This window comes from Urtica dioica, chromosome 7, assembly GCF_054948205.1.
Source record: "Urtica dioica subsp. dioica isolate 48M chromosome 7, U.dioica_male_clone48M_v1_H2, whole genome shotgun sequence".
In the NCBI taxonomy this organism is placed as follows: domain Eukaryota; kingdom Viridiplantae; phylum Streptophyta; class Magnoliopsida; order Rosales; family Urticaceae; genus Urtica; species Urtica dioica.
In genome coordinates, this window is record NC_142762.1 from 43878876 (window position 1) to 43906248 (window position 27373).

General features: G+C 36.1%; 2 protein-coding genes across 4 annotated transcripts; one reads left to right on the forward strand and one right to left on the reverse strand.

Annotated features, from left to right (window-relative positions):
- The first annotated feature begins 10132 nt into the window (after positions 1-10132).
- Positions 10133-13497, forward strand: CSLC12 (Cellulose-synthase-like C12). The gene is made up of 5 exons (XM_089618980.1): positions 10133-11230; positions 11318-11626; positions 11703-11993; positions 12079-12192; positions 12305-13497. Exons 1-5 carry the CDS (start codon positions 10535-10537, stop codon positions 12971-12973), a joined length of 2079 nt encoding a protein of 692 aa, XP_089475106.1. The 5' UTR covers positions 10133-10534; the 3' UTR covers positions 12974-13497.
- Positions 13498-14982: 1485 nt separating this feature from the next.
- On the reverse strand, positions 14983-19065 carry LOC149391929 (basic helix-loop-helix (bHLH) DNA-binding superfamily protein). 3 transcript variants are annotated; one of them, XM_089619605.1, is made up of 11 exons: positions 18765-19065; positions 18237-18340; positions 18015-18132; positions 16784-17340; positions 16409-16645; positions 16252-16317; positions 16090-16158; positions 15928-15999; positions 15695-15838; positions 15513-15594; positions 14983-15406 (listed from the first exon to the last, which is right to left on the reverse strand). In XM_089619605.1, exons 4-11 carry the CDS (start codon positions 17336-17338, stop codon positions 15384-15386), a joined length of 1248 nt encoding a protein of 415 aa, XP_089475731.1. In that variant the 5' UTR covers positions 17339-17340; positions 18015-18132; positions 18237-18340; positions 18765-19065; the 3' UTR covers positions 14983-15383. The 3 variants fall into 3 exon arrangements, with proteins under 3 accessions (XP_089475731.1, XP_089475730.1, XP_089475732.1); XM_089619604.1 differs by lacking the exon at positions 18765-19065 and having other exon boundaries at positions 18237-18491; XM_089619606.1 differs by lacking the exons at positions 18015-18132; positions 18237-18340; positions 18765-19065 and having other exon boundaries at positions 16784-17766.
- Between the last annotated feature and the right edge of the window lie 8308 nt (positions 19066-27373).

Below are 27373 nucleotides of genomic sequence, written 5' to 3' on the forward strand. Positions count from 1 at the left end.
GCACAAGGTCTGACCCATTACCATGTAAGTATGTTATGGTCGTGTAAGATGAAAAACGACGACGAAAGTAATTGTGACCTTTTATTTCCTTTTCAAATCTTCTATTCCAAAAAGTTTAGGCCGTTCTTGTGTTTGTGTGTTCGATAAAAATGGTAACAATAATCAATTTTAAGTAATAAGCATAATAATCAATTTTCAGTAATATGTATAAGTTGCTAGTATTATTTTGAAGGGATGCAACTGTTGGTTATTTCTATTCACAAATCAACACTTTTCTCTATAGAAAACAAGTTGACACACACATACACACACACTTTTCTTCAAGAAAACATTTCTTCTTTACTGTTCAAATTAAACTTCGTAGAAAAAAACTCGTCGTGAAAACTAGTTTCTACAATTGAAGATTTTATGTTGAGTAAGCTTACCATGACCATGGATTCTACGACATAAATTGTCTATCGTGAAGACTTTCTACATCAATTTTTTCCGTCTTATAATACAATGTACTTGTCCATTGAATTTTCAAACAACTGAAGTGTACAATAGAGCAATTGATATCATTGGTTCGCTGACCGCTGATAGAAATTATTTTCAGATATAATACGGACGAAGAGTCCCCTTATGATGATATGAGATTCTCGCATCAGCAGTCTGCTGATCGATGATGAAAATCATTTTCGAATACAATATGGACAAAGAGCCCCCTTTTTGGTATATTTAATTTTTTAAAATATAATTTATGTACCAATACAAGCTAAAAATAGTGTGAAAAACCCTCCATCAAAAGTGTTTTCATTACACAAGGAGATCATTGTGTCGTCATCAAAATATTGGGTGTGAGTATAAGTGGTAGATTATTGACCAAATTACGTAGTGCTAGCTAATTGTCCGTTTGATTAATTTGTGGTCCTAGCTAATCAAAGATTTTCACATATTGATTTTTATTTCGCAATTCCTGTAATTAACTTTCTCCGAAGTACATAATTCATCAACTGTGACTTTGTTGCAAATAAGCGCGTAAAAATCATCTACTAATTAGTTCATAACAGCACACCTTGCATGTGTTCAGCAGCTAGCGAAAGAATTATAATGATATGTTAATAATTAATCTTACGTATGTTTTCTTGGACCTTGAACTGAACAAAGACCTAATTGACAAAAACTATTTTAACTCCCAAAAAGATTATTCATGACGTATATAACGTGGATATAAACTAATGATAGTGCTAAGCATTATTTTATAACAAGGACCACATATATATTTTTTGCCAAGCATATATATGATTGAGATGTTCAGTGTCCACCGACTGTTGATTTTATAAAAAAAAAAATGAATTAAATTAAAAATAGCAATACTGCACGTAATTACGATCCTTTCGTTGGTCAGTCTTGTCGTTTCCTTAGTAACACCGCAATTTCAGGCACTGTTTGAGCACTTGCCATTTGTATTTATAATTGTCGTCATATACTGCAACAATTTTTACGAGTAAATGTACTAATGTGGAAACTAAAATGGAAAATATAATAATAATATGGTTGATTAGCGACTCTCTTTGGCTGTTATAAAAAAAAACTGCTCCATGAAGAATCTCAAATTATTCTATTATTATATTATTTTTTGCCGTCTGGGAAAGTAGAGATATATTGATTTAGTAACAATAACTGAACTTGGACATTCTTCTAAATAGTCAAAGGTCAAAGGAAAAATAATATACAAAAATCAAGGCAAACAAATTAGAAAGGAAAAAAAAACATGGCAAGCATACATTGTGCAAAATGGCTGGCAATTAAGCGTTTACATCTTATCTTATTCATCAATAAGACACACGTAAACTCAAGATACAAGTTTATGGTTTTTTTTTCTAATTTTTTTTCCTTACTAAATAGTAAATACACCTCCCTATCATATTCCAGATGTATACATACAATACACCTTCCTTTCTCAGCGGTCTTCCTTGTACATCCATATGGCTATATGCAAGCAACCAATTTGACACCTACTCTTTTTATTTGATTAATAATTATTATTCTTTTCAAATACTTTCAATAAATTAACAGCCCCAATTGAATACCATTTTATTTTAATGCTTTTTTTTAAAAAAAAATTATACGTCAAATGAGCATTGAGGCAGCCCTCAATTCATGACCACAATGATTATGGTTTTATTTTTATGTATTTTTAACCAGTAATGATTAAAGATAGGGAAAGTGTAGAGAATTATTCACAAAGTTGGCTAAAAAGCCACACAAATCCACATAATATATAGCTTAGTAGTCATGTTTATTCGTTAATCACGATGTACAGTCATTTTTAAAAGAATGGATTAGCAATTCTTGAACATGCACAATGGCCCTATAACTATGATATAAGCTCTTTAACTTTATTAATCTAAAATGTTTGTTAAAAAAATTTGTTAATGGATATATGGCCCATGTCCTTTATTCACACCTAACCCCCTAATTAATAAACAATAAATATCTCAAGGGCCTACGTGTCCCTGAAAAAAATCTTCCTTTTTTTTTTCTTTTCTTCATCTTTTTGAGGTTATATTAGTTACATTTGAAACATATTTCCACTAACACAGGAGAGAGCTGGCATCCACGTATTTTTTTGTGGTATTTTCACTATAAATCTTTAATGTGATCACTTTTGAGTGAATTTGCGTGGAGCCTAAATTAAAAATACCTTATTTTTATGGGAAGAGAAAATTATTTATGAGAAAGCAAACGGGTAACACAAAAAATGTCGAGAACTTGCCCTTTGTTAATCAAGCTGCAAAATCCTCGCTGTATTTGGGCTGTTTTATTGCCAAATGTACTTCTGTTTACAAGGACATTCAATTGTCCATTCAATGACATTTTTGGAATTATCTCCTATTTCATCTGATTTACTATATATAAAGTTAATAATTAAATAAAATAAAGCTATGAGATTTTTATTCTACGTTCTCCATGTTATCTACAACTTAAACAACAGTTTATTGGCAACATAGTTATTAGCTATCACATGAGTATTACCAATGATAATAGAGGTATATATATTGATACCCCTTAAATCAAGTATCTTAGATATATATTATATTTATTAGCAAATCCGAGTTTTATGAGTTTCCTCACTATGTAGACGTGATCTCTTTAAAATAATTCATCATTAAATTTACAAACAGAGTATACTAAACATTTAAACATGAATAATAAATAATACATCTTATATTTATATATGTCGTGTGTGTGCATGTGAAAAGTTTGATTTTACGTAAATAATGATTGATCTCTAAACTTCCCAAAAGAACAATTTATTTTAAAAACAAATGACATGGTAATTAAATTGTTTTAACTCAAGTGCTTTGCATTTATAATTCGAGTTGTTTGAAAACTACATAACAACACAAATCTTATTCTAACTGTTTGATTAGACGGTTGCAATAATTATAAATTCAAATTACAAGACCAAGAAAATGATTTTACAAGGCTTTCCAATATATATTTATATATAGCTTTGTTTATTTGCCATTTAACCAATTTTTAGCAAGTTTTAGGTAAATAACCATGATTAAATATATATATATATATATATATATATATACATATAAAAAAACTAGCCTATTAAAATTATATGAATTTTTAATAAATTAATGTAAATTTTAATAGGCTAGTTTTTTTATATGTATATATATATATATATATATATATATATATATCACACCCTCCGATCACAAGTTGTGATATATATATCACATATATAATCATCCAAAATTTATATATAACAAAAAAAAAAGTATCATCGTCCTACGATGATATCCTATTTTGTTTTTGTCACACTCCAACACTTTCAAATTGTGGCCCACAATAGGCCCAAAGAGAAGAAGATGACGTGGCATGAACCGAGAATTGCGCGGAGTTGCTTAAAGCACCACCGGCTTTGGTGGCCCGCTTTGTCTGAAAGCCATCGTCATGTGGACTTGCCACGTGTCACCAGGGCACAAAGTTTCAGCAATCACTCGGTCACGTGCGGTTTGTGATCGGCAATTGTATCCTGGATGAGCTCACCAACTATCCTCTCTTTAAATAAATAAAATAAAAATTTACCATCCAAGGTTCACACGTGTCAAAAGACTTTGCCTTATCCTCTCTCCGTTCAATGCCGTTTTTATGTGGCACCTAGTTTTACTATCATTTTTTATTTTAAGATAATTTACAAGAATACCCCCTGAACTTTTACTCGATTAACGAAGTGCACTCTCAACTCGGATTTTCATCAAAAATTACTCTGAACTCCTATATGTGTTCACTTTTGCCCATTCCGTCAAATTTTTACTAACTCTGTTAACAATTTTATGACGTGGATGTCATATGTGACTTAAATTATATGAAATTATCAAAATACCCTCTATTATTTCAATTTATTTTTATTATTATTAATTCAAATATAAATAAAATCTCTATTTTATTTAAGAAATAAAAAAAAAACAAAAAAAGTGGATATGAGTTCCACGGGCTGGTGTGCGCGCCGGTTCTCTCCAACCCCGGCGACGGCGGCGCCCCTTTCTTCGCGCGCGACTGCTCTCCAGGCTCGCCGGCGCCTCCTCGCCCTTCGCCCGGGTCTCGCGACCGATCTCCCAGCTCGCCGGTGCCTCCTCGTTTTTCGCTTGCCTAGCCCCCGCTCCAGATCCGGGTTCTTCGCCTCTGCTCGCGCACCAGATCCAAAGCAACCCCGGCCTCTGCGCGAACCAGTCCGGCGAGACTCGCCGTCCTTGCCCAGCCCCCGCTCCAGATCCCTTGGTCTCGAGTTTGATCCGGTGGCTGATTATTCAGAATATCCCTTCTTCTCGTGCGCGGCCTCGGAGTTCGTCGAGCTCTTCGTGGGCGTCGGTGCTTCCAGGGTTCGGGACCTCTTCGAGAAGGCCCCCCTGCATCGTCTTCATCGACGAGATCGACGCCGTCGGCCGCCAGCGCGGGGCCGGCATGGGCAGCGGCAACGACGAGCACGAGCAGACCATCAACCAGCTCCTCACCGAGATGGACGGCTTCTCCGGCAATGGTTCAGTCACCCACAACACCTGTAATCTCAGATCCCTCAAATGCCCACGATCCAAAAATCAAATATTCTTGTTCGGATAATATCTCAATATGTCGGAGAAGGAAGAGCCGACATCGGGGAGTTCCGATCAAATGTTTGAGAACTCTGGTATCTCCAAACCCCTTTCTTCTTGGGGACAGTAATGGCGGCTGAGAAGTGGAAGAGAATGGACAAGAAATAGATCCATATATCTATCTGTATTTAATATTTATTAAAATGTTAACTCATTTAATAAACAAAATAAAATTTAAACAAAGTAATTAATTGAAATTACAATTATAACCTCAACTGATGTGTCACCTGACTAAAACATGCTTAAATGGTGAGTTCACGTGCCTAAAACGTGTGAAACTCATGGATGATAACTGATAAACTTTGACAGAAGGGGCAAAAGTGAACACATATAGGAGTTCATAGTAATTTTTTATGAAAATCCGAGTTGAGGGTGCACTTCGCTAATCGAGTAATAGTTCAGGGGGGATTCTTGTAAATTATCCTTTATTTTATTTTCAGTGACCATATTATTATTTTTTAACCATGTGACGACGACTTCATGTGATCACACTTCATAGTAAAACCTTGACATGTTCTACGCAAATAAATATCTGCAATTTTTCGTCTGCGTTGTAAACACATCGGTATTGTTTGACGTGATACAAAATAAAACTAAAGGGTATGGCAAAAATGACTATTTTAACATGTGCAAGGTGACAAAAGTCATGTCCTTCGTAGTGCGTGCGAAAATTCATGTAAACCGTTCTCCTTTTACTTTGCAATTTGTCGGTGGACAGCGAGGACTCGTGGATATATATATTAGACATCCCAGTGATATTTTAATGCCTGAATAAATTAGTAAGACACAATAGAAGAACATTAATTTGGCTTTATAGTTCGTTCGTGTATTTCCATACAACTAACTAACAACTCAAAGACAAAATTAATCTCTTCAATAGATTAGATATATAACGAAAAGAAACAAAATTACGCTAGCTTTGTTTTTAGAAATACTTTAATTAAATTTCATTAGTAGTTGTGGCATAAATTCATAGACATTATGTGACAATTGAAAGTATCACTAAAAAAGCTAGATGTGTACGTCTTAGTACAATCCTCTTAAGTACTCTACTTCCTTCTTTTTTTTTTCAGAGAGTGAGCAATAAAATTAGACCAATGATATACACAAATAACACACCAATAAACAATGAAATTTAAAGCATTTTCTAATATTATTTGAACTTTTTTGGATGAGCTATTGGAATTATGTGATCTATTTTTATAGTTTTATACTCAGCCAGCCTCAAATCTTAATGGCTTGCTTTACTTGAAGTAGAAACTCCATAAATGATATAACAACACAAGACAATAATTTAATTCCACAATTAATTCTTTTACCAGACGTGTGACGTGAGCATGGTTAAATTCAGTCCCTCTTGTATAGCTCAAAACGCACCGTTTTTTAGCTTCCACCGAACGGTCCTTTTTTACAATATGATGACTCGGTCAATTTTTGTGTTACGATGGTTGTGAGGAGGCCATGTGGATTTTCCTATAGGCCGTTGTGTGTTGCTTAAAGAAACGGCGGTTTTTTTTTTTTAGGGTTCCGGCTATATAGCGATATTTATAGATTCACATTGCTATATAGTTAACGATTCGTAAATCTTAGATAAATAGTCACGTCCATATATTTACATGTATAAATTAACATAAATATCTCACTTTTTTTTTTATTTCAATGAAATGGAAAACCAAAATGACACGTCATCTTTATAACTATTTATTTAAGATTTACGAAACGTTGACTATATATCAATGTCAAATATTTTAATTAGTTACCTAATTTTTTATTATAAATAAAAACTAGATAATGTGATATAATAAAAAGAAACGAAATCTCTATAAAAAAAATAAAAAAAAACTCTTGCCGTTGCGCTCTCTCTCCCAAAAAAAATCAAGACTTAGGCTTTCAATTTTCAGTGTCGTCGCCTTACTTGGGATATAGAGACTCCAGTTGTATCGACCAACGAAAAACTTTCAACCTAAGGGAATTTACTTTTTATCTTTATTTTAATTTTCATGTGTTTGCATTTTCATTCGATTATGTTTCAATAATAAAGACTTATTAGTTCTGAATTTTGACCGTCCGATCTTTAATCAGAGTGATTAGTTTCTTTAAATCTAAATTTCAGATTTAAGATATGTTTTTTTTTTTTTTGCGTAGATCTCAATTAGGCAAGACCCCTATAACCGCGATCTGCAACAGGCAAAAGCCGGTGTTTTCGTTTGTGATTCATGTAGTAATCTGATAATGATTGGTTAACTGCATAGACGGGTAAACCACATGTAATTTTGTTGTATGTATGATTATTTGTGGTGCACTTTTCATTTTATTTGTGTAGAATTTTGAAAAAAAAAATTGCGCTATTATTGTAATTAAATTTTTTTGGCTTTTATTAATATATTTCTTTGAGGAACATTTATCACAAAAAAAAAAACACGAAATCATGTTAACAAAAAAAGAAATATAAAGCTTAGGAAAAAAAACATTTTTATACTATTTTATGACCACCCTGAGAATAAATCCGTTATTGTTACATTAGCTCAGCCCTACTATATATATATATATATATATATATATATATATATCTCAAACATTTATGCAGCTAAAAATTATGAAAAATACAAAATCTTAATTTTTGGCAAGTGTAGTGACTTTTTTTTTTCATTTTTCTTTTGTATACACATAGGGTTATTTATAGCTTCGAGGAACTTCAAGCAATTTCAATCAGAGTTTTAAATGTCGAAGATTTTATTAAAATTAGATCTTTTGATGGCTCTATATATGTTTAGATTTTGATGACAAAAATTTGCATTACTTAATAAGTAATGAACATACAATTTTATATTTATTCATAAGATTAATCATTTTAACTTAAATTAGTCATACATGGTTAAAATGTTTTCGCTCTCCTCTTGTTTTCTCTCTAAAAAGACAACTATAATTTTCATGTTTAAACTAAACTATCGTCGTCCTCTCCTTGGTCAAGTGCAACGACCGTGGCTTTGTGTCGTTGTCGGGTCTTCGCCTTAGGGACATGGGATGTGCCAATCGATGGAGGAGGAAGGGTTAAGTAGGTTGGTAGTCCTCTGCTTATTGGGGTTTTGAGCTTGCTCTCGGGCCGTGGAAGAGGATTGGTGATGCTCTCTCAGTCTGGCGAGATGGCATTTAAATGAATGTGGTTATGCGTGTTTGTTTAGGTTCCTCGAACAAGGGATGCATCTTTTATCTGGATGAGGCTCTTTTGGTCATTCAAATAAGAAAAGGCTATTCCGAGTCAGCGTTGTGACGAATTCAATCGGCGTGGACGACGCTTCGGCGACAGAGTGGGCGGTGATAGAGTGGTTAGAGCGAAATTGACATCTAGTGAAGCGGATTTTATTGGCAGGTGCTATTGTTACACAGACACTCATCACTTTTTAGCGGTGGCTCAAGAAAATTTATACTCGTCTCTATTCGTTGTAGGTGAAGAAGCCTTCATTATTCAGACTCTTTAAACCTCCATTGTCGTATACTTCGTATTTGCTTACGATGTGTTTGTTTGTTTTGCATTTTGTCATTATATTTTTTTATGGCAATTTTACCGTGTACCCATGAATCTGCAAGACTCTGTCCGTCATGAGTAGGGTCTTACCCGAATATATGATTAATGGGTAAGGTATGGGTATTATCTATTAAAAATTATGTGGGTATGTATGAGTAGAGTATGATTTTTAAATACTTTGCTCCGAACTCTACTCATACCCTATATGTTTAATATTATTATTATAATTATGAATTATAAGCAAATTTTAGTGTAAGTATTTATTAATTTAAGTATTCTTTAAATTTTTTATTTTTTGGTAATAAATTTAATATTAAAGAGGTAAAAAAATACTCATGGATTATCCTATACACTTGAGGTTTTATCTAGACTCAAAATCATTAAAAATAAATAGATTTGAGTCGGCTATAATTAAAAAAAAAGCTGTGGGTAGGGTCCGATTTTATACTCATTGCCATCATTGCCCTCCCTAGTATGCAGTATGCACAACAAAAAAAACTTGGGTTCCTTATTTTGTTCGGTCAAGTTTCAAATTTTATAAAATGTCTGATTTAAAGACCGGTTTGAGAATGGAAACAAATTGCATAAAATTCATTAAACTGATATGAAACACGTGTACAAATTAAGAAAAAACACATTAGAAAAATGAGATTACGGTAACATAATAACCTAAGAGTAAATAGTTACAGCTTTAATAGACTACAAGGAAATTAGAAAGAATTAATTAGAGTACGTCGGATTTCATCGAATCTATTTTTGTTGCTATGTGGGACGAATTTTAGTGAAGTTTTTTTTTTTTTCTGCAGGATTTTTATGTGATGCGTTTAGATTTAGAAGAGAGAATATAAAACTAGATAAAATCCGAAGAAATAAACATAGAAAGAACGAATTGGCGGATGCGTTATTTGTTTTATATGTATAGTTTTTTTTTTTTAAAAATGGATGTAATATAATTCCAAAGTAGTAGGTGCTAAGAGAAAAAAGAGGTTAAACGTTCTTTTTTGAATTTGAGAAGAAAATATAAAGGAAAAAAGAGAGTGAAACGGGAAAAAAAAATAAAAAAAGGAAATAAATCAAATCAAAGAGAGTAGTAAATGCCCGTCATTGTCGAAAATCTGTGTTGTTAAATTCTTTTTAATTATAATTTATATTTTTGAATCTGCTTAGTTTACTTTAATATTTTATTTTATGAAAAAGATAATTAACAAATTGTAAAAAAGGGTACCAATTAAAAAAACAAAATTAAGGAAGATATTAATGATTTGACCCGAGAACGTGGTGTCCGTGTAGTTTCTGTTGTTAGATTAATTTCTCTTCTTTTCTCTATATTTTTTTTTCCGTCCTCTGTTACGTTTATAATATTAATTTTGTTTCGCGTTCCCTCTTATTTTTCTTAAAAAATAAAAAAATCGAAATCGAATTTATTGGAATCAAAATCAAAGACGTGTTGAGCTGTTACCAATCTTTTTCCCATATTTTCTCTCTCTTTTCTCGCTCTTCTTATTTACAATTCTCCAGAGACCGCTCTTTGCAAGCTGTAATCTAACCAAAGAGAGAGAGAGAGAAGCCACAGAAAAGAAAAGAGACCTCGTTCGAACTTTCAAAAAAAAAAAAAAAAAAACTTCGTAACACGACACAACAACAACAGTGCTTCTCAGATCAATCTCTTTACATGTTATATTTATATAACGAGATTTTGTCCCAATGTCACCATGATCTTAATCTCTCTCTCTCTTTCTCACTCACAATGCCATCGAATTCGTAGCCCCAAAAAAATAAATCTTTCTTTCCATAAATTAATATAAACAAACACAGACACAGACACACACTCTCTCTCTCTCTCTCCGTCAGCGCAATGTCGCCGCCGTCGTTCGACTGGTGGGCGAAGGAGAGCCACCGCGGAACTCCGGTGGTGGTGAAAATGGAGAACCCGAACTGGTCAATGGTTGAGCTCGAATCCCCCTCAGACGACGACGTTTTCGCCGGCAAGCCCAGCAACAAAGACAAAGCCCGAGGAAAGAACGCAAAGCAGCTGACGTGGGTCCTCCTCCTGAAAGCCCACCGCGCCGCCGGGTGCCTGACCTCCATCGCCTCCGCCGTCCGCCGCCGCGTTTCCTCCGGCCGAACCGACTCCGACGGCAAGACCCAGCACCACTTCCGGTCCTTCCTGAAGCTCTTCCTCTGGCTCTCCCTCCTCCTCCTCTTCTTCGAGATCGCCGCCTACCTCCGCGGCTGGCATTTCGCCGCCGACAGCCTGAGGCTGAGGGAGGAGCTCGTCGCCGTCAGAGGCGCGTTCGGGTGGGCCTACTCGAACTGGGTCCGGATTCGGGTCCAGTACTTGGCTCCGCCGCTCCAGTTCCTGGCCAACGCTTGCATTGTCCTCTTCCTCGTCCAGAGCCTGGACCGCCTCGTCCTCTGCCTCGGATGCTTCTGGATTCGCCTCCGCCGAATCAAACCCGTCCCCAAATCCGGCCCCGCCGATCTCGAGTCCGGCGAGAAAGGCTTCTTCCCCATGGTCCTCGTCCAGATCCCCATGTGCAACGAAAGAGAGGTCAGTCTCATCACGAGTCTCAACCCCTCCCCATGAACCTCGGTCTCATCTCTCTCTCTCTCTCTCTTGTGTGTGTGTGTTGTGTAGGTTTACCAGCAATCCATCGCGGCGGTGTGCAATTTGGAGTGGCCGAAGTCGAAGATGCTGATTCAGATTCTGGACGACTCGGACGATCCGACGACGCAGTCTCTGATCAGAGAAGAAGTGCACAAGTGGCAGCGCGAGGGAGCGAGGATCGTGTACCGCCACCGCGTGATAAGGGACGGCTACAAGGCCGGCAACCTCAAGTCCGCCATGAACTGCAGCTACGTCAGAGACTACGAGTTCGTCGCAATCTTCGACGCCGATTTCCAGCCCACGCCCGACTTCCTCGTCAAAACCGTCCCACACTTCAAGGTAACTACCAACGCCCGATTTGGATAACATAGGCTTTTTGTGTGAATTTCGGTTTCTTTTCGTGGTGAGCTCGCAGGACAATGAGGAGTTGGGTCTGGTCCAGGCGAGGTGGTCGTTTGTGAACAAAGACGAGAACTTGCTGACGAGGCTGCAGAACATAAACCTCGCCTTCCATTTCGAGGTCGAGCAGCAAGTGAACGGCGTGTTCTTGGACTTTTTCGGCTTCAACGGCACCGCTGGGGTTTGGAGGATCAAGGCCTTGGAGGATTGCGGAGGCTGGCTCGAGAGGACCACCGTCGAGGACATGGATATCGCCGTCCGCGCTCACCTCCACGGTTGGAAGTTCGTCTTCCTCAACGACGTCGAGGTTAGACAATCATTCATTACTATCTAACTTTTTCTAAAAATTCAAATTATGTCCCTTTTATATATTCTTTTTGTGAATGATACAGTGTCAGTGTGAATTACCCGAATCCTACGAAGCTTATCGGAAACAACAGCATAGATGGCATTCTGGTCCTATGCAGCTTTTTCGCCTTTGCCTCCCGGCTATTATCAAATCCAAGGTAATTATTTATATACAACAACACTATTCATGATGATAACTAATCGGTTTCGAAATCGAATTTCGCCAATACCATGTTTAACATAATTCTTCGTGCATTTACTTACTTGCAGATAAGCGTGTGGAAGAAATTCAACATGATATTCCTGTTCTTCCTGCTGCGAAAGCTGATTCTTCCGTTCTACTCGTTCACGCTCTTCTGCATAATTCTCCCGATGACGATGTTCGTCCCGGAAGCTGAGCTGGCGGCGTGGGTGGTCTGTTACATCCCGGCCACCATGTCCTTCCTCAATATCCTCCCGGCACCGAAATCGTTCCCGTTCATCGTCCCATACCTCCTCTTCGAGAACACGATGTCGGTCACGAAATTCAACGCCATGATCTCCGGCCTATTCCAGCTCGGGAGCGCCTACGAGTGGGTCGTCACGAAGAAATCCGGCCGATCCTCCGAGGGCGACCTCGTCGGCCTCGTCGACAAGGAAGAGACCAACAGCAACAAGCACCACAGCCGAGGGGTCTCGGTCCCGAACCTCCACGATATCAAGGACGAGGCTTCCTCCGGAGGATTATCGCTGAAGAAGAAGAGCGATAGTAACGACAGCAAGAAGAAGAAGAAGCACAACAGGATTTACACCAAAGAGTTGGCTCTGGCCTTCCTTCTCTTGACGGCCGCGGCGCGGAGCTTGCTCTCGGCTCAGGGTATCCATTTCTACTTCTTGCTCTTCCAAGGGATTTCGTTCTTGCTCGTCGGCCTCGACTTAATCGGCGAGCAAGTTCAGTGAAGGAAAACGGAGAGAGAGAGAGAGAGAGACTGAGTTAGGGCGTGTAGTTTTAAGCTGAGAATGAGTTGAGTTGAGTGAATGATGAAACGAAAAATGGGAATCCATACGGTATACGATACAATACTACTACCATGGTGTTTGGCCACAGGTGATATTAGCTTAAGCTAAAGACACCATTGACGACACACAAGAAGAAGAGCTAAAAGAGAAGATCTCTGAGGTTTGATCTCCAAATTTCCAGTCTTTGAAACTCCCTTGAAAGTTTAACAAGGGAAAAACGAAAAAAAGAAGGCTTGTGTTGTAAGATATGTGTGCTGTTGGGGGTAACAGAAAGGTCATTTTGATAGGGAATGGTGATTCCTCTTCACTGTTTATTACTAGGGCTTCATTAGTGTTTTTTTTTTCTTTCTTCTTTTCTTTAATCTTTGTTTTAATTCTTTTGTTTTTGGATAAATTCTTTTGTAAGAAGAAAAACTGTCTTTTTAAACAGTAAACAAGGAAATTTAGTTACATAATTTATTTCATTTACTTGGTTATTACTTCTTATTCTTCTTATCCTTCTTCTTTTTCTTCTAGGCTCTTGGAATGTTGTAAACTTGACTACAACACAGGTTGTAAACAGAACTATTGTGTCAAAATCAAATGACTGAGGTTTTGAAATGACAGACAACTTTAAAAAAATAATAATAAATAAATAAAATATCGGTGGATGTCTCTTATCCTTTTGCCCACATTTCAAGTAATTGGATAAATTTGGTGTGCATTTTGAATAATAATGCCAATTCACAGGTGTCGCATTGTGAAATGAAGTCACCACGGACCGAGACTTTGGTTTGGTGTGGGGTTCGGATTTGGAATACGCACAGTAAAAATAAACAAGACCCTACTGTTACGCACACTTAACAGACAATGAAATTAATATTTTTTTTGGTTGGTATTTTTAAGAATTAACCGTGGTTATTTTAATATATATAGTCATTTAGCATTACTGGGTTACCACAAGTGTCGGTGCTCAAATTGGACTCTACTTTGTTGCCGGCGAAACCGCTCTTTGTTACTTGGTGTAGGAAAATAAAAGAAGAAGAAAAAACATTATCCACCAATCCAAAACCAATTGATATGTTAAATAGAATTAATAATAGCGGGCCAAGCCATAAATAGACGGAGACATGAAAATCCGCTTCCCATCTCATTAAACCAAACGTCACCAAAAGCGCTTGGGAAAAAAAAACACATGCAATTTTTTTTTATCATATAGTTTATATTTTTAAGTTAATAATTAAGAAGAGGATCTATGGTAGTATGTTCTCTCATACAATCGTAATGTGAGGGAGTAAAAAACAGCGAAAGTGACGTGGCCTCATCTCACACACATCACATGAGTAGAAATATGCGATGTCGTCAAAATTTGAACGTGTGAAGAAAAGAAAAGTCTACCTTGAATTGTTGATGTGTTTGGTTTGGGTGGTCCAATTGTGTGGTCCCAAAATAAGACGTGGTCATGGGCTTTGGTCCACCAAAGTTATGACCGTTAACATTCCTCTGTCTGTTTTTCAACTCAACAACATTATGATTCAGATTCAGGTGAACTGTTAATTACCGTGAGGCCCTACACAAATTTCACCCCACGGTAAAAATTTCTCCTCCACGGCTAAATTGGAAAAACGACCGCGTTGTATCAATATAAACGACACGAACTCAATATGTGTTCCTGAAAACGACATTGTTGAAATACTTGGTCAAGGCTTTTTTTTTTCCTTCTCATTTGAGTTTTTTTTAATTGACGAAATCAATTTTAAAAAATGTACCTATATAAATAAGCTTTAATGGGAGAATTATTTCGGAGAAACAACTCGAATATATAATAGTTTAAAAAAAGTTGCTTTTAAAACAAGTAATTTTTGTAAATGGTGTGTTGGCATTACCATTAACCTAAATTAAACTCGGAGAAACTATATTTGAATTTAAACGGTAACCAGGAAAGGAAAAGAGAAAGACAAGCACGCAAATTCTCAAAACAAACTATTAGTCGATCTATATTTCTTGAATTTGATGCACTCTACAAAAATCAATTCCACCCCAGGTTCTTCAGCAACAAAACCCTCTCAAAGATTTAATACAATCATAAAATAAAGAGAATGAAGATCTACAAACACCAATAATTATCAAACAAATCATTTTTTTCACCAATCAAAGTCCTCATATACAAAAAAAGATTTCTTTAACTATCAAAATGTCATCTTCTTCTGCTAAAAATTCGAAGAACAGTTAGCAACTACCCGCCCTATACAAACTGAAAAATCTTTCTTCTTTTTTTCAGCTTTTTTTTTTTTTTTTTTTTTGGAGTAGAGTTTTATCTTCCATTGATTCGAGTTAAATCAGTCAACTGGAAAGCTTGCATCTTCAAGAACTATAGCTCCGGTTTCAAACGCCCTGCCAAACAATGATCCGTACAACACACAACACTTAGCTAAAGTGAAGAAAAAGATAACATAACGAAGATGAGATAGAAAAAAAAAAAAAAAAAAAAAAGTTGTACCATTCCCTCCCAAATTATCGATAACGGAGTTCGAGTCGAAGCCCATGTGGAAAAGGCCTTGGAGCTCATTTTCCAGTACACTCTGCATATATACATAAAAAAAACTCGTTTTTATCATGAGTGTCTTCGTAGCAGCGATGAATTTATAACTCGACTATATAGTATTGCTTAATTAAACTCACCTGAGGCAGAGAAGCAAACTGTGGGCCCGAGCCTGGCATATTCGGCATTGTTCCCTGAAACATGCCATGAGGGAAATGTTGGGCCGAGCCCATCCCGGGTCCGAGCCCGAAAATAGATCCAGAGCTGCCTCGAGAGTTGAGAATCTGGTCATCCCATAAGAAGCTCTGATATCAGGTAACAAATTTGCTAAAAGATTGTACTAGAATATGCATTGGCTTTTTTTTTTTCTTACATCCTTTGATAAAAGCCGATCTATGTCGATATTTAACTCTGGATTCACAGTCGCAAGTTTCATCGATAGAAACTGAAGCACAAAATTGTTGAGAAGCCAATTAGAATATTTGATATAATTTTTAAGGGGGAAAAAACGTAGAACGATAATCAAGCTTTTTACCTCAACTTGTTGTTGCAGAGATTGCACATAGTTGATGATCTCGTCAAGCATCACCGCCTTTCCCGTTATCTAAACACCCAAAATTCTATTTAGTTAAGTACATAGCAATCAAAAGACGATGCAGAAAAATTTTCGATACCCTCTCGAGTATTATAACTTTACCTTGTTGCAGCCGGGAACAAGTTCTTGAAGCAATCTCATCCTCTCGCTAATCTTCTCTCTCCTCACCTACAAAAAAAAAAGAGACCCTCAAATCACTTTTTTGTAGAGCACAAACTTCTCGAGAAACCGACTTTTAAAAAAATAAAAAGATCTATACCCGCTCGGCGAGGCTATGGCTATTTGTAGCCTGGCCTCTCCGGGCTCGGACGTGGATGTAATTATCTTTATTCGGAGTTTCTCCGCTGTTGGAACTATCTTTGGCTTGCTTCCCCGTTTGCTTTCCACCGCCGCTCGTGTTCTCTTCGGTTTTGGGCTTTCTCTCATCTTGCTCATCCTTCCCAGCGTCCGAATTCTCGGCCGTCAAATCTCTTTTTCTTTCTTCCCCTTCCACATTCTACCAAAATTCACAACAACAAAAAAGACGACCGTTACACGAATCGACGACAGTAAAGAGCATGTACACAAGATCATATAAACATAGATCTGATCACAGCAACCCAAGCAAAGATTCAGATCAAACTATAGTTTCTACCTTGTCACAGGTGAGAGGGGAATTGGGATCGGCGACGCGCTTTCTCCGTTTCCCGTTCGGGGAAGAACCGATCGCACTGTCGGAACCGTCCTGAGATTGCCCTCCGACCATCGAATTCCTCTCGTGATTGTCTTTGCTCGGCATGTAATTCGGGAACCCGAAAGGGCCGCCAGGAATTCCCGAGAATCCACCGGATCCGAAGCACGAGTCGAGCTTCGGCGCCATCTCGGCGAAGCTCGTGCTGCTCATTCCTCCTTGGCTCTCCAACACGGAACCGTTGTTGATACTGTAATGGGGATTGCAAAAATCGCCGCCATGAGAGACCATCGAAGACGAGCCTCCACCGAAGTTCTCGGCGTGGCCGCCCATCGAGCAGAGCGGGTCCCACCCCGAGCCGAAGAACGGGTCCGAGGGTCCGTTCGTCGGCATCGGGGGCGGCTTGAACATGGTCAGCGAGCTCATAGCCATTCCCGAGACCTTATCGGGCATCGGGTTTAGATAGCCCTCACTTCTGTGTCTTTGAAACCCCATATCCTCATTTTCTTGACCACTCATCTCTGAAGCAAAAAAGAAAGTCACAACAAGACCACAAAAGCCCCAGGAACTCAGTTGTGCTGTATATATACACAAGGGTAATACTGATTGAAAGAAGAAAAAAAAAACTGGAACTAGTGATGAATACTATATATGAAAAAACAAAAAGGCAAAGTGGGTGTTTGACTAAAGTTGACGGGTGTGATGTTCTTGCAGGGGAATCAACAATGAACAAGTAACCTTGGCAGGCTTTTTTTTTATTGATTTTTAGTTTTAATATATAGAGAGAACTGAAGGGTTGTTAAAGTAAAAGAAGCTCTTCATTACAGAATCCTACAGAGACACAAAGTGAAAGGATAAAAATCCCATAGGTAACAGGCATAAAATCCACAGCACCAGTTTTTTTCTTTTCTTTTTCTATTCTCTCTGAGAAACCCATATGGATCAAGCTTACTACTTCATTGCAAAGAAATTAAAAATAAAAATGGTGTTGTCACACAGACAAGAAAGTGAACCTTTCAGAGCATAAAGTAGACATAATAGACTAACAATGACATTAGCTAAGCAACAGCTCACCAGACTAACATATAAAGAAAGCAGATTCCCTTTCTCACTTTTTGATTAAAGATGGTATATATATATATATATATATATATAATATATATATATATCTATATATATATATATGTTGCATTACCTTGTATTTGTATTGAATGAAAGCACCAATGTGATTGATACCACAATTGAAGAAGAGTTATGACCAGAGCAAAGCTTCAGCGTTCAAGGAGGGAATAATAACACTCTGTGTTGTTTCTCTGATGCAAAGACCCAAAAACACCATAGGGAATAAAGATCTCAGTAACCGAGAAACAGAAAATAAAAAAAGCCATAAACTTTTGAGATATTCTCGAATGGGTACCTGAATTGTGACCTCAATTGTGCAGTGTAATTTGGAAGAGTCACGGTAATTGGGGGCTTTTGAGAGCGTTTGTAATTTGTACAGTCAAGAGCATCAAATGCTTGCTATAATTCCACAATTTAAATAATTTTTTTTTTCCTTTCAATTTCACCAACTGGGTACTTGCAAAAACAGCAAAGGAAGCATCAAGTTCTGAACTTTATAGATCACTTTCTCTCTCTCTTCTCTCAAATCACAAGCAGAGAGAGACCATATGTATAATAACAAGGATGGTAATAATAATAATAATAAACTAGTAGAATTAATGGGGTTAGAGAGAGAAAGAGGAAAGAGAAAGAAAGATTGAGACTTTGCTTACTTATCTGCTCAAGTTAAAAGAGGTGACATGTATGAATGATTTCAAAAGACAAGACTAACAACTGCAAGCGCAACTGCCCTTGTTTGGAAATGAAATATTATTATTACCAGAAAGAACCTAATCCCTCTTTCTTTTTCCCTTCCACAACTTTACTATTCCAGTTTCATTACCTTTTTCATTTGTTTAATTCCCCTCTCTGTCTTCTCTTATTTCTTTCCTTTCTTTAACAAATTAACAATGATAATAATTAGAGGAGTAGAGTCGAGGAGGTTCCTCTCTTCAACCCCAAGCTTGCTCTTCTTGGCTTTGCTTCTTTCTTTCACATACTTTATTAATTTTTATAATTTTTTATATATATATATTTTTTACTGACACATTTTGCCAACTATTCTAACAGACCTCTCTTTGCTGTTACACACTCATTTTTCTCAGTGCCAACTAAACCCCCTTTCATTTCTTTTGAGAAAACACTCATTATGCTTCTAACTTCCATGCACATCATTCTTCATCAAACCACTAAACTTAATTTGGACCCACGTACCATACCATATCATATCGTATATATACATTCATGTTTGCCTAAAATTATTATGTAACACGCATTTTTCTTATTTTTTTTTAATTAATAAAATTGAATTTAATTGGCGCAATTTCAGTAGATACGCTTCTTGATGGATCCCCAAAAGAGGAACTAGGATCGTGACACGTCAGATAGGGTCCACGAAGATGGGTGTGCATGCAGAGCAGAGTAGCGCTTCCTTCCGTGCAATAATTTAATTTAATTTAATTTAAATCAATATAATATTAGAGAGCCGTACCAGATGAAATCTTTTTCTTTTAAAACTTTGGAGGCTTTGGGTCTCAGGAACATAAGGAATAATGGAATCTAATCATCAATTTACCTCCTTGTCCTGGTACGGGTTTTCCAGCTGTAGACTCACTCATAAAATTAGTTTATATTTATTTATTTATTATTATTATTACCTATCTATAGACTGTATAGCTAAATCTATTGTATATAGCCCGGTCAAACCAAATAATCTGGTCAACCATCCCTAAGCTGGGTTGTGACCTTGCTGGCTAAAAAGAACAAAAGTTATTCCGGTAATAACGGCTGATTTGTTTCCAGGTGTTTATGATCCGGTGAGACTCACCGCACCGTAGAAAGAAACGACTCGTTGCTAATATTTTAATATTTTCAATGGAACAAAAAGTATAGGGGATGAGATGATAAGAGCAAAATTGATTAATGTGTGAGAGATTGGACCCATTTGAAGCACGGGATAGCCATTAAATAATTTTGGATACGATGATTGTGATGATACACCAAACTTATCGATGTGGGCTCTCACACCAAATCATTCCTCGCCATCCGTATTCCGCTATAAGGGTCTATGAATGAAGTAACAAGTTGGATTTCAAGAAAAAATAAATATATGAATTAAATAAGTAATACGCATAGATTGCATGTTTACATACAAAAAGTATCAATGGTTCGGTACGAGTATGACTAACTGTTTTTTATTTAAGTCTACGATTATTATTGTATTAGAATAACAAACTACGAATATAGTGATTAATTATGTCCACATATATACTATATACTTTAAATCGAGGTTGAACTTAATGATTGATGATTTTGAAAAAGGAATAATAAAAATTGAAAGCGTTTGATGGACCCATTTAAAGGGTTCAAATCCAACTTGATCTGTCAATAAAAAGGGAACTAATATCCACCTAAGTCCTTTAACAAGCTTAATAGTCGTTTTCCAAAATATTAAGGAAAGTCTCTTTTTCTGATTTGTGAATTTATTTGCATTTGTTAGAACAGTCTACGGTAGATGTACAAAGCTAAATAATTTTTTTTTATTTAATGAGAATTAAAATGTTCAGAGCATTTAACACCTGTCAATAAATTACGGAATATATTAACTTAATTGACTAGTATGGTATGTCAGTTTTCTAAGTAACAAATTATTGTATTTGCTTCCTAAATCATGGTGTTTATTCTTATTATAAAGAGTGATTAATGGTAGTAGAAACGTAATTTAAGTATTTATAAAATAAATATGAAACTGTTTTAAATATGTGTGATTACATCAATAAAAAAAATGTTTAATAAAATAAAATTAATAATTTCACACTTCAGCTGTTTTTTTTTAGAAGTGCGAGTGTGTGTGTGTGTAGATTTTCCTTAAAAAAAAAAAAAAATAAATAAAAAAAAAAAAAATAAAAACTACTTTATGTCAATCAACATTGTGCATGTGCTAAACAAAATGAACTGTATATGAGAATGATATTGCTAAATCAACAATCCCCCAAATTTATTAATTAAGCTAAAATAAATAAAGCCCAAAAAGATGGCCCACGGTCACGCGTGAGTCGTGACGCACGCATCTAACTTGAGGTGGGCCCATTTCATGTAGTCCACAAGATGTGGATGGTCCTGTCCTGTGATTTACCAATGATGAACCCAGATTCCTTAAGATTTTCATTAAAATTAAAATTATTTTAATTAATTAACTCTAGTATTTTTTTTCCTCCCAAACTAGGAATGACAGTTTAATCCGAAACCCGTTAACCCGTCGGATATCCGAGCTAAATGGGCCGGGTGATACCCTCTCAAATGGGTTAACGGATAATACTCGTTATCATTTTTAGCGGGTACGAGTCGGGTGGCGGAAATAACATACCCGATCCGTTAACCCGACCTGTAAACATTAAAAAAAAAAATCTTAGAATTTTGATATAACTTATACGTACTCTCACACATATAATTTCAGTTTTTATACTACTATATAACCTATGTAGTAGTGACAATTTTTTCTTATAATATGAGTCAATTTTTTTTATTAAAAAAAAGCGGGTTAACGGGTGCATATTTTTGGCACCCGTCACCCGGACGGGTATACCCGTTACCCGCCCCGTTTAAATAGACGGGTTAACGGGTATGGGCTATCGGGTATTTTTTTTTGCGGATACGGGTATGGTTATAGTGTACCCGCTAAAACCCGTACCCGTTGCCATTCCTATCCCAAACCAAACCTTTCTTTCTTGCTCTCTCTTGCTTCACATAATATAGTAAGATAACTAACAGTCATTAAAAGAAAAATTCCCTAAATAACCTGGATAATCTATCCCTAATAAAAAAAATCCCCGAAATAATATTATCAATTATTAGGTTTGCAAGCAAGATTCAAATTTATTTTCTAAAACATACTTATATATATATAAAACAAGCAAGTCCTTTTCCACTAGTTGTCTACTGAAAGTTTCAAAATTATTACATTCTTTTTCCTTTGCGGTGGAGGAAGCAAATATATATCTTCTGAATTAGAATAGGAAAAAAAAAAATTAAACTAAGCATAATCTATAATTGTTTAGTTTGGAATCTGAAGTTAAGTACATATGCACTTTAAAAAGTAACAAAATGCTTTTATTAATATTCAGTCCATGATGGGGATAAAGAAACGAAACTAAGTTCATTAATAATGCTTAAAAGGAGGGTTAAAGCTAAACAAAAGCATGCGCAGAAGAGTGGTAAGTAATGATCAATTTTTTTTCTTCTTTTTAACATATAAAGCAACAAACTAATATAAAGATACTATTGTTAGTTATGGAAGCTAAGAAGACCAATGATGCTCATTTTTTTTTTTTTTTAATATACTTTGCTGTTTCATGCAAACTCATCCAAAGTTCCAAACCATTGCGGCTAGTTTTAATAAATATTTTTGTTACTTAAAAATTGACATTTCCTTCAAAAGAAGTTTTCCTCACTAGTCACTAGCCCCAAGTTTAAATAATTGCGAGACATATATATGTCAATCATTTTCATCATTGTCTTTATAACTCAATGTTTCCCATAATTTTGAACACAATGATAGTGTTTAATTTGTATACTTCATTTCATTCAAACAAATACAAAGTGTCATAACTCATAAGTATATATGTGGGAATATGTAATTGCAATGAACTAAGAAATTAGTCAAGTATAATAGGAATGTCAAATAATTTGAAAGGAGTAAAAGTTATAAAGTGATAATTTCAGAGACTGAAATTATATTTTGTAAACACACATATGATGCTATATATTATATTATACAAATATTTTACATATAATTCATAGAAACATAAACATTTACATTTTATTTTAATCAACGTTTTGTAATTTTTTTTTGTAAAAAGCTATAAATGTTCCGTAAATAGCAAAAAATATGACGTAATCAACGTTATTTAAACAAATTTACTAGAAATTTACTTTGCGTAAATAGATTTACGTAACTATTTACAAAAAAAGTTAACGAAACGTAATTATTTAAAAATTAGAAACGTTTTGTTTATATAGCCCATAGACCCTATATTATATGGGCAGACGATCATCATAATATTCTTCCTGTTTTTTTTATGACCAAAGACGCAATGTTCACTTCACCAAAATATCATCAAGTCCAACAAGAATCAATGATTCGATATGCATTTCCGAAAGAAATTTGCAGCTTTGCATACTGTCGAACATTTTCCTCTCAAATGCTATGAACGCTCTTTGGAATTTTCTTCTGTTCGTGAATTGAAATATGTATAAAGGGTGGTCAAGATTCTCGTAGGTGTTGACTTTTCCATTTCCCAATGCGGATTCTTCGACATAAAATCATATCAACACTTATAAGACTATAATCTCATACCTGCCTCTGCTTGGCCTTTATATCACCAAGGAAAATGACGTGCATTTGATTGTATATGCATATGAGCATATCCCCTATATCAATACATTGCATGAACATATATAAAAATCTGTTATTACATTTGCATGTTGGCCCTATGAATATCTGTTATTACATTTGCAATGTTGGCCGGCCCTATGAATAGAAATATAGAATATACATATTGTTGAGGTTTCGATATTAATATATTACGTATAGTACAATTCTTTAGCCTGAAAAGAAGAATTGAGCCCTGTCAAGTCTATGTAAAAAGGTAAAGAATTCAAAACTTCTAAAACTATGTAAAATTCACTATGCACTTATATTCAAAACTTCTAAAACTATGTAAAATTCACTATGCACTTATATTTTCAATTTTTCACTCGAAAATACACACAAACACATGAAAATAAAAATCATGACACCTCACCTCAATCATATTTATGTTGTGCGTCAATTCAGTTTAATGGCATTACAATATATAGTGTTTGCGATTATGGAAATAATGGACGGAAATAAAAAGATCGAGACAATGAATTTTACCCAGGTGCGTACCAAACAATGTACAATATTATTCGTAGAGAGTGTGTGAAACTGGAAATATGCGATTGTAAATTGAAGTGTTTATTCAATTGATTTGTCGCCATTTGTATAGGCAAATATCAGATACAAAACGTGGGAAATAAAGGATAATATAACAACTAATCTTCCTAATAATAAGAAAATATAACAAATCATGGAAACAAATAAAAACCTATATACAAGCTAACTACACGCACAAGACTCGTTCAACATCCCCCGTCAAGTTGGAGTCGGGAGAGAGATGTCGAGCACGCCTAACTTGGAAAGAAGGTTATGAAAAAGCATATGCACCAAGCGGTTTTGTGAAGATATCGGCAAGCTGATCTGAAGAACGCAAGTAGCTGGTGGAGATGAGACCGAAAATAATTTTTTCGCGGACAAAATGACATCAAGCTCAATATCCTTTGTTCGTTCATGGAAGACTGGGTTGTTGGCGATGTGTATGGCGGCTTGGTTGTCACAATGAACGGTGATCGGTTGTTGAGGAGGAAAACCGAGATCAGAGAGTAGATAATGTAGCTATTGTATCTCAGAAGTAAGAGTAGCGAGTGATCGATATTCGGCCTCGACTGAAGATCGAGAGACAGTGGGCTGCTTCTTAGTTTTCCAGGAGATAAGACTTGAACCAAGCATGGTTATATATCCAATAGTGGAGCGACGAGTAATAGGACAACCAACCCAGTCAAAATCAGCAAAGCCAACAAGCGAAAGAGAACTAGTGACGGAAAGAAGGATTCCTTTACCAACTGACCTTTTTAGATAGCGGAGAACACGATTCGCCGCATCAAGGTGGGTTGAACGAGGAAGTTGCATGAATTGACTAAGAGTATTCACTGCATATTGAATGTCAGGACGAGTGACAGTTAAGTAAATGAGGCGACCAACGAGACGTCGATAAATGGATGGGTCAGGAAGTGGTGTACCATCTTCAAGGAGTAGATGAAGATGTTGTTCCATAGGAAATGGAGAAGGGCGGCACCCAAGGTGACCAGAATCTGAGAGAATATCAAGAATGTATTTACGTTGATATAAAAAAATACCTTTCTTAGAACGAGATACTTCGATGCCAATGAAATATCTAAGAGTTCCGAGATCCTTAATAGAGAAAGAATTGGCAAGAAATTGTTTGGTCTCAGAAATGACGGCTATGTTGTTGCCATTGATGATGATATCGTCAACATAAACAAGGACAAAAACACTGATGGGACCTTTGACATATGTGAAAAGACTGTAATCAGAGACAAATTGGCGGAAGCCACTTGATATGAGAGTAGAAGAAAATAAAAGAGAACCATTGGCAAGAGGCTTGTTTAAGTCCATATAGAGATTTGTGTAATTTACAAACAGAAGCATTACCCGCATGAGCGAAACCAGGAGGAAGTTTCATGTAAACTTCTTCATGGAGATCACCTAAGAGAAAAGCATTTTTGACATCAAGTTGATGAAGGATCCATCCTTCAATAGTAGCGATGGAGAGAAGAAGCCGAACGGTAACGAGTTTGGCAACATGAGCGAACGCGTCATGATAATCAATCCCTTCAATTTGATTGTATCCTTTTGCAATGAGACGGGCTTTATAATGTTCGATGAAGCCATCAGAGTTATATTTGATCTTGTATACCGATTTACAACATATTGGGATTTTTCCAGGAGGTAAAGGGCATAGGGACCAAGTATGGTTAGCTACAAGAGCATTAATTTCAGAAGACATGGCAGTGCGCCAATGAGAAGATTTAACCGCTTCAGAATAAGTTTGTGGTTCAGTATGATCAATAATGGTGGATATAAAAGAATGATGATAAGTACTTAAAGCGGCTAAAGAAAAGTGATTGATAAGAGGAAATGGAGTAGAAGTAGAGACATTAGTACATATAAAATCGCTTAAACGAGTCGGAGGTTGTCGAACTCGCGAGGGACGGGCAGGCGGCGGAAGAATCACCGTATCCGGGAAACATTCAATAGCCTCGTAAGAAGGAGAAGGAGGTGGTGGAGTTTCAACAACCATAGGTGCGGAAAGCGAGGATGTAGAGAAGAGATCAAATTGATAATCATTTAATGGAGTAATGCTTATCGGAGGAGTGGTAGGTGGCGTATGAGGATGATCACGGTAAGGAAATATAGACTCATGAAAGAAAACATCGCGAGAGACATAAATACGACGTGTGGAGGGATCATAGACACGGTATCCCTTTTTACCAAAAAGATAACCAACGAAGATGCCAGGTTTGGCACGAGAGTCAAACTTATGTTGAATATACATATTTTTAGCGAAACATAAACACCCAAAGACTCGTAGTGAAGAATACGATGCGGTAACACCAAATAAAAGTTCATGAGGAGATTTAAATTGAAGAATTGGTGTCAATAATTTGTTAATGAGATAAGCAGCGGTAAGAATGCATTCTCCCCAAAAAATAAAGGAAGATGACTTTGAAAGCGCAAGGCGCGAGTAACATCGAGAAGATTACGATGCTTTCGTTTAACAATACCATTTTGTTGGGGTGTGGCAACACAACTACGTTGATGAATAATGCCATGAGTATGACACCAATTTTGAAACTTGGTGCACAAAATTCAGTCTCGTTATCTGAACGAATGGTTTGAAGTTTTGGGAGGAAAAATCCACCAGTTCCGGTATTTATTTTAGATATATTTCCATTGAATTACCGATTAATTTGATTAAAAAAATGTGTAATCATGTAAAAAGTTTAAGATTTATTTTTCATAAGGTATATCCAAGTACAACGTGAATAATCATTGACAATGGTTAAAAAATAACGAGATCCATTCATAGAAGGAACAGAAAAAGGTCCCCAAATGTCAACATGTATTAACTCAAAACATTTGGAAGAATGAGAAAAACTAGAAAGAAATAATTGACGAGATTGCTTGGCTTGTGGACAAACATCACAAGTGAAGTTTTTATTTTGAACAATATTTGGAAAATTGCGAACAAGAAAATTAAAACGGGAATTCCCAGGATGACCAAGGCGTGAATGCCATAAGTCAAAATTATTACATTTCTTAAAAGAAAATACTTTATTTAAAATGGGAATGCGATCCAGAAAATAAAGCCCATGTTGGAGACTACCCAGATCAATCTTCTCTTCGAGGAATGGTCATGAAACACACAGTGAGCAGAAAAACATGTGACTTCACAACTGAGATGTTTAGTTACTTGTGAAATAGACAATAAATTAAATTTCAAAGATGGGATATGAAATACATCATTCAAAATGAGATTGGGTGAGTACTTAATGACACCAATATGAGTTACTGATGCTATTGAACCATCAGGCAATTGAACATATGTGATGTTGCAATTTAGAATAATAAGAAAATAATAAAAGTGAGGTGCATATATGATTTGAAGCACCAGAATCTATAATCCAGGAAGAAGAAATACAAGATAAAATTGTACCTGCTAAATTTGCAGAATGGTCAGCGGAAGGATCAGCAACAGTGGTGTCATGTGCTAAGAGAGCCATCAAGTTCTT